The following is an 8,619-nucleotide window of genomic DNA, read 5'->3' as shown; positions in this document are numbered from 1 at the left end:
ACATAATCATTACCAAGTTCATGACTTGTAATTATCATCTAATTTCACTTCAATTAGTCAACTTTGCACATATCTTAACATCAATATTTCTGAAATTACTTCTTAAATTCAGATTGTGCTAGAACAAGAGTTATAATTTTAGCATTTATCAAGTTTCTTCATGCTCATCATTCATCTACAATGGTGATTATGAAACCCTACAAGTATCATGCAAGATTTTGTCAAGAAATCATCTAGGGTTTGTCCTTTGACATCATATCACTTCTAATTTAGTCAATACATCACAAAATCAAGCTAAACATTCAATTTCTATCACATGCAAGGAATTTGAGTTGAATCAAAACAACCTAATTTGGCATACTTTATGATCCCTTTAACGAGGTGATCACGAATCTATGTTCAGATTTCGTTTTGGGACTGAATTGAACCTCCAATTGATCAATTTTTAGTGAACTAGGGTTTTGGAGAGGAGCTCCTGGTTGCTCCTATGTTCTGATCGATCCTAGCACACACTTAGGTGTGTGTTTGGAGTTTATTTTATTTACTAGTAATTAAAGTTTCAAGTTTAACTATTCTAGTCCCTCTATTATTGCCCTCTTTATAATTTAAGAGTTTTCCATCCATTTATTTGATATCACAAGAATCATATCTAACTGGGTTATCTATTCCTAGTTAGTTTGTTCTTGTGTATTTAACGTTTTATAATTCTAATATATATAGTTTTATATTTTCGGGATGTTACAAAAGGGAGGATCACTGGACCACAGCTGGATCAACGGTGGCCGGTGGTGTGGTCGCCAGCCCTGGCTCTGCCGGTGGAGCTGGATGCATCATTGCATTCTGTTCACTCATTCTATGCTCGTGTGGTGAAGAAGAAGGAGTGGTAAAGAAGATAGAGTGGAGGTCGCCGGAGGGTAATGAAGAAGACGGAATGGAGGTCGCCGGCGAAGAAGACGGAAGTGAAGAAGACGGGGGGTATAGTGAAGAAGAGGAGTGGAGGTGAAACTTAGGGGGTAAGGTTGAGATATAATGTTGAGTTAAGGGGTTATTATAATATATAAGGTACAATTAACTTGAAATTACTTTTTTACCCTTTGACCCTCCCATGGTTATGTTGATCGGTCCACAAAATTGAAGCCCGGGGTAAGGTTGCGACATAACAGCAAAGGTTGGGGGGTAAAATTGCAATTATTTCGTTAGGGGGGTAAGGGTGCCAATCATCCTAAATCCCAGGGTCTAAAATTGCAGCTTACTCTTTTTTATTTATTAACAGGTTATCCCGATTTTTAGGATACAGGAAATAACATTTCTAATGAAGAGTAATTATCTGCTCGGTGAACTTTTAATGAAAATCTCGTCCTGACTTGTTAGCTATACTGCGTCGATGCGATGACTTGTCGTCAGTATCCTTTCCATGATTGTGCTTTTAGTGATCTATCATTCTTGAAGTATTTATCCACAAAATTTCAACCACGAATTACTGTTGGAAGTCCTATAATTCGCAGTGTAGCGTGTTCGACCTGTATCTTTTTGTTTGATGAGTAATCTAAATGAGAACAATTTCTTTTCTGAATTCGAACAAGCTCATTGGTATTATGTTAGGTTACATAATTTTCGAAAAAATTACACCGTTGGTTATTATGGTTTCCGCCAAATTTCAATTGTCGGGTACTAATAATTTTTTTGTTGCCAAAATCAGGTATTAATGTTGTAATTTGTTACAATATTGAGTACTAAGGCAAAATCTTGTCATAATGTTGAGTGCTAAGGGCAAAACTTGTTGACTTTTTTTTTGTTAAGTCCTACTAAAATGACTAAAATGCCCGTTAATATCTAGAGAGCTTATTTTTTAATTAATTATATTTGACTAAAATAATGAAAAGTTTTATTTATATTTATATTTTTATATTTTTTGTTTTATTTATATTTTTTTATAAAATTAAATGGATTTGAAGTTTATTATTTATAAACTTTGAGTTTATATATAATAATATGCTAGTAAAATAAACTTTTTAACTTAATCTAAATAATATTATATATAAACTCAAAGTTTATAAATATAATAAACTTCAAATCCATATAATTTTATAAAAAAATATAAATAAAACAGAAAAATAGAAAAAATATAAATAAAACTTTAAATTATTTTAGTCAAATACAATTAATTAAAAATAGACTCTCAATTTATTAAAGGGCATTTTAGTCATTTTATTAAGACTTAACAAGAAAGCTTAACCAGGTTTGGCCTTAGTACTCAACATTATGACAAATTAGAAAGTTAATACCTGATTTTGCAACAAAAAACCCCCCCACATTGAAATTTGGAAGAAACCACAAGGACCAACGGTGTAATTTTTTCCATAATTTTCTCTTGATAAATTTTACCTCAACACATTGAAATTCATTAGACCTATAATATAAGAAGTATAAGCAACTGAAATAGAGATTCTGTACAAAAGCAAGACTGCATATACATTCAAAAGTAAAACCAACTAAACTAGGTAGATACATTATCTATACCGAGTACAAAACTAACTTTATATTCCTTGCAAATATCAGGTTAAAAATGAAAATAGTAGGAATTTGTTTATTTTATAATGACACTGATCTTACAAATTTGACAAGTCACCATCAGCATCTAAACAACCAAAACAGACAAATCTTGGTGTTAGGGATTAAAGGTAAATGAAAACAAAGGAACGCTATCTTATGCTCATAAAAGGACCTTTTATTGTATCAAATCTTAGCAAGATCTAAATGTATACATGTTATCACAGCAACACTCTGACTATATGCTTCCATGATAATTCAAATGCCCACAATAGAAAAGACAATGTAAAACAACTTTTCAACTGAGGGGTTCTCTAGAAGTCTTTAACTTACACTAAAAGAAAAAAAAAGACAAGCAATCATTTAAGAGATTTAAGTTTATACATCAATTAATGGAGGGGTGTGTGAAGTTTCTTCTTCAGAAAATGGACATCACAAATACCACAAAACTTAAAATTTATTCAAGACAAACAAGCAAAATCTAAAACGGAAAAAATGGTTCTTTTTGCGAAACAAGAACGTTTTAGTCGAGGGTCATCAAAAGATTCTAACTTCTGCAGGTTGAGACAAGGGGTCCAACTTATGTTTTTCCTTAAGAAACTCAGATAGATTTAATATATAAAAATTCAACAATTAATTGACAAAATTAGCTTTCCCAATATAACCATCTAAGACAAATATTTGTCTATTCTTAAAAGCACCAACTTGCTGGAATTACCTACCTTGATTTTAAATAAACCAAATCATGTGCTTGCAGTGTCGATATATGAAGTTTTTATGCTACAAAAGAAATAATAGAGCAGGCAGAAGTCTCCCGTATCATGCATACCAGTCCATCCTGTTTTAGAACCATGATATTGTATGACAGAAGGTAAATTGTACCCAATAAGATGTCACTACCGAAAATAGGAAAATAAATGATTCTTGGAGGCATTGATTCTTCTTTACAAGAAAAGTTGCCATCCTACTCACTTCTGTGATGCTTAAGGAGACGAATCATTGCCAACTAGCACGGGCCGATTACCCCGGCCCCCCCTCTATTCCTGGAGCCTATAAAAGACATATTTCCACCTATCAACACATATCACATATCGGCTCTTAAGTGTTCATTAACACATCATCCCAGTATTTGTTTTTTGTATTCGCTTTAGTGTGTTTATATGGCATCTAGCTCAATGTCTTCCCGCGGGTCTGGTTCATGGACTGCTAAACAAAACAAGGCCTTTGAGAAGGCTCTAGCAGTATTCGACAAAGATACCCCTGACCGGTGGCATAATGTTGCCAAGGCTGTTGGTGGTAAAACTGCAGAAGAAGTGAAGCAGCATTATCAAGTCCTTGTGGAGGATGTCAAGCACATTGAAAGTGGTCGTGTTCCTTACCCTAATTACAAGACCACTGGATGAGCATAGCTAAGGTAAGAACTATAAAAGAAATATATATGCTTAGTTTTGAAACCAAAAGAAAAGAGTGACACCTTCCCTCATGAAAATGGCATATTTAATCCGGTTCGCAGGCATTTCAGAAAACAAACATCGACGATCTTCTTATAAATTAAGTTTTTTAAGATAGGAAAGATAATTGATTTATTTTGTTATGCGTGTTCTCACAGTATACACAGTGTGTTGTAATGACCCCTCCACTTCATTACCTTTATATTTGTAATTTAATCACATCTTTGTTTTACCTAAATTATAGAAATGCCATGAATGCTTTGAGCCATTGATCAATTGATTAAATGGTAGATTCGTTTTTTATTTCCTCGCACATATTTATATGCCATGAATGCTTCGACCACTAAATGAAATGTTTTTTTTTTATTTTTTTCTTTTTTTTATGGAAAACGTTACTCGTATTTTGCCTTACTCCAATAAATCTTAAATTAATCCTTTGTCTAGGTTTGAATCTAGAACCCCAGGTATGTGCCTCTACCAAGTGGGCTAGACCTACATTGGCAACTAATCAAATAGATTCGTCCTTTTATGTTTTAGCAATTAAATAGTGTTATGCAATGAACCCGATACATATATTTGAAAACGCTTAGGGGCTGTTTGGTAGCCTCTTAATGACCATTCAGATGCTACCTCTTAATGATTTAAAACATCTGAATAAATAAGAGGTAACCTCAAGTCTGAATGCTTAAGAGGTAACTTCTGAATGGTAAATCATTACATATCACATTCTTCTACCTTCTCATTGGTAAAATTCTTAATGGTTTTATTAAGAGGTTACCAAACAGCCCCTAAATTCTTCATCTACAGTCATGATTTAATCTCTTTGTGGAAAACGCTAAATTCTTCATCTACGGCCGGTCATGATTTAATCTCTTTGTCTAAAATTCAGGATGACAAATTTAAAGCCATGAAGCCAACCACAGACATGAACAAGGAGCAACAATAAAAACCATTATCGACTTGGAAGCAAGCACATGTAACCAGCAATTTGGATATTCCTTTTGTGTAATTTGATTTCTGCAAAAGTTAGGAGAAAATCTCCCGTTTTCTTTTATTTTTTTTTATTGTATATCAGTCATTAAGTGAAATCAACTTCCGGTTGTTCTTAATATGCAATGTATGTGATCATTTGTTTTGCTTTCGAGCTTACTGAATTGGACAACCAAAACATAAATAAAGCTTGGAGAATGCGTGAACAAAGTTAGAGAATTATTCTGGCAATTTATGACATGGCTCATTAATACGACGTACATGATCAACACGAAATAAAGCATGCATGTCCGGTTCATAAATGGCTATACTCGTTACTGACGTGTATAAACATGTTCAAACGGGTTTAACCCGCTTAACTTGTTTATGACACGCATAACATATTTAACTAAATGTGTTATATGTGTTCGTAGATATATACAACACATTTAACTCATCTATGACCTATTTGAAAAAATGTAGTATTTTGACATCAAGCTTGTTGGGTTTCTAGGGTGATCAGTTAAAAATTTTATTTATCAAAACCCGGTTCAATCAATAGTAGTCAATTAATTAAGCGAGTTAATCGATAAAATGCAACGGAAAATAAACGAGTGATCAACAATAAACGAAACCCGACAAGATCCGGTTACAAGTAAATACGAGCATAGTGATAAGGATATGTAACTACTGATGAGAAAGATATACCTCGGTTAATAACTAACCGGTTGAGACATCGAGGTTCAACGAACACGTGCTAGTGACACGCGGCGGCGGCGACGGCAGCTTAGCGGCGACGGTGTACCCCGGCGGCGGTGGCGGCGGCGGCGGCCGGCGATGACGGTGGTGGTGGTGGTTGTGGGTGTTTTGATAGCTTTGTGCAAGTTGTTCAACCCTAACTCCAAGTCCATACTTCCATTTATATAGAATATGGAGATCCATGCATGTGCAACAAATGGCGGGCATGCACATGGAAGTTGGACAAGTGGCGCGAAGTTCATGCATGTGCGACAAGTGGCGATGCAAGGGTGCATGTGAGACACGTGGCATAGCATGGGTGCATGTGCGACAAGTGGCGAGATGAGTATACCCGTCTCACATACCCGTCTCTTAGTTAATACCCGCAACAAGTTTATTAATTAAGATAAAAAATTATATTATTAATAACGATTATTAATAATATAAACCCACTCAAGATCATAAATATAATTATGATCCGTTTCACATATCGTTCGTAATTATAGTTAAACTCGTTAAGTGGATTTTAGTTCGTTGCCCACGGTGTAACTCTAACAGGTCATAATTCGGTCGACCGCGTTAATTAATCGAACCAGTCCATTTTTTCCAGCAGTCTCCCACTTGGACAGTTTTCGATTAAGTTCTTTAACGCTGACAGCCAGAGGCGCTCTAGCTACACATGGCTGCCCCCAACAAGTTATGACGCTTTAAAGTCATTAACCAAAACAACTTGGAGCATCATGTTGCAAGACAATGAGCTTATGGTAATCGTTGTCATCTATTCTTTCCGTATAAGACATCAATTGAACAATGAGACATGGATCAGATTCAATCTCACATGGCGTTCAATCATTATCGTTCTTGTTCAAGAATCAAAGTGGTCCGATCAAACACACAGTAAATTTGGGTAACGCCTTACACTCCACCAGTTTGAATTAACAAGGGCGCCCCGATGTCTAGCTGTTACATACAATGTAAGGTACAGAATCCCAGGTTGACTACATACAACTCTCAATGAACTTTAGAACTACTCCCAGCCAATGCCTTTATGACTGGCAGTTATGTGACAATTGTTGACGCTGATCAAAGAATAGTCTTTAGTAAATGAAAATTCTAATATGTATCTCAGGTCAGAGGATCCTAAATGAGCATACCTAAATTAAAGCATCTTATGACTAAGATCCATGAAGATGATTTGATGCGAGTTACATCCAACGTCATTCATAATGAAGTCTGTGAGTTTGGAAGTCAACTCCTTGAGTCCAAAGTCAGAATAGTCTTAATTCAGAGTCGTTCCCACAAGTCTGACCGACTACGGATAACTTAGAATACAAGATTCATGGATTAAATGTATTAAAATCGAACACAATTGTAAGATTCAAAGTTTGTATTTAACCAGTAAATCAAAAGTGAATTCAAAAGGTATAAATGTTTGAATGTTCGTACATCCAAATACTAAATCAAAACAAATGGCTAGCCAATCTTAGACCAATAGCATTCATGTGTTGGTCATGCTTGTCCTGAGTCATCGGTTTAGTGAACGGGTCTACTAGGTTTTGATCTGTGTCTACTTTGCTTATTATGATATCTCCTCATTCCAGTATTTCCCGTATATAGTGGAACTTTCTTAGAATGTGCTTGGCCCTGTGATGAGATCTGGGCTCTTTGGCTTGAGCAATGGCTCCTATGTTATCACAGTACACCTCGATTGGTTTCGGAATAATTGGAACCACATCGAGGTCGGTGATGAACTTCTTCATCTAAGCAGCTTCTTTTGCAGCATCCGATGCAACTATATATTTGGATTCCGTGGTTGCATCCGCCACTACACTTTGTTTGGAGCTTTTTCAACAGACATCTCCTCCATTGAGAGTGAATACGAATCCTAATTGTGAGCGAGAATCATCTCGGTCACTTTGGATGCTAGCATTAGTGTAACACCTTATAGTGAGCTCTTCTTCCACTCCTCCAAACACCAAGAATGTATCTTTAGTTCTTCTCAAGTACCTCAGAATGTTCTTTACTACGGTCCAATGGGCAATCAAGACTTTGCTGAAACTGACCGGTCGTGCTTAAAGCATATGAGACGTCAGGTCTAGTACATAACATAGCATACAGGTTTGAACCAAGTGTTGAGGCATATGGAATTGCTTCAATTTGCTTAATTTCAATGGCCGTTGAAGGGAAACGATTTGTTCAACACGGTTCCTTTAGTCACAGGAACACCTCCTTTCTTGGAGTTTTCCATCTTAAAGCATGTCATCATTTTGTCTATGTACGTACTTTGACTTAGCCCTTGAAGCCGCTTAGATTTATCCCTATAGATCTTGATTCCTAGAATGTGAGCAGCTTCTCCAAGATTTTTCATTGCGAAACAAGATCCCAAATAGTGTTTAACTTCATTAAGCATAGGGATGTTATTTCCAATGATTAGTATATCATCCACATACAAGATGAGGAATTATATGGTGCTCCCACTAGCCTTTCTATAAACACAAGGCTCATCTTCATTCTTGACAAAACTAAACTCTTTGATCTTCTGGTCAAAATGAAGATTCCAGCTACGAGATGCTTGCTTGAGTCCATAAATGGACTTATTTAGTTTGCACACCTTAGTTGGATATTTAGGACCGACAAAACCTTCAGGCTGAACCATATAGACATCTTCAGAGAGCTGTCCATTAAGAAAAGCGGTTTTGACATCCATTTGCCATATTTCGTAATCATACTACGCAGCTATGGCAAGCAATATCCTGATTGATTTAATCATAGCAACGGGCGAGAGTCTCATCATAGTCAATACCCGGAGTTTGAGTGAAACCCTTAGCAACTAGCCGTGCTTTATAGGTGTGTACATTTCCATTCATATCGGTTTTTCTCTTGAAAATTCATTTGCTCCCTACTGCTCGAG

General features: G+C 35.8%; 1 protein-coding gene across 1 annotated transcript; it reads left to right on the top strand.

Moving 5' to 3' along the window:
- The first annotated feature begins 3,249 nt into the window (after positions 1-3,249).
- LOC110899163 (protein RADIALIS-like 1) lies at positions 3,250-4,941 on the top strand. Its single transcript, XM_022146037.2, has 2 exons — positions 3,250-3,964; positions 4,891-4,941. Exon 1 carries the CDS (start codon positions 3,711-3,713, stop codon positions 3,951-3,953), a length of 243 nt encoding a protein of 80 aa, XP_022001729.1. The 5' UTR covers positions 3,250-3,710; the 3' UTR covers positions 3,954-3,964; positions 4,891-4,941.
- The last annotated feature ends 3,678 nt before the right edge of the window (positions 4,942-8,619 follow it).

The sequence above is a fragment of the Helianthus annuus genome, chromosome 12, assembly GCF_002127325.2.
Source record: "Helianthus annuus cultivar XRQ/B chromosome 12, HanXRQr2.0-SUNRISE, whole genome shotgun sequence".
Lineage (NCBI taxonomy): Eukaryota > Viridiplantae > Streptophyta > Magnoliopsida > Asterales > Asteraceae > Helianthus > Helianthus annuus.
This window is presented reverse-complemented; position numbering and strand designations above follow the sequence as displayed.

Bases quoted from the DNA above. Each gene is read 5' to 3' on its own strand.
- LOC110899163 (XM_022146037.2), top strand. From the start codon at position 3,711: ATGGCATCTAGCTCAATGTCTTCCCGCGGGTCTGGTTCATGGACTGCT.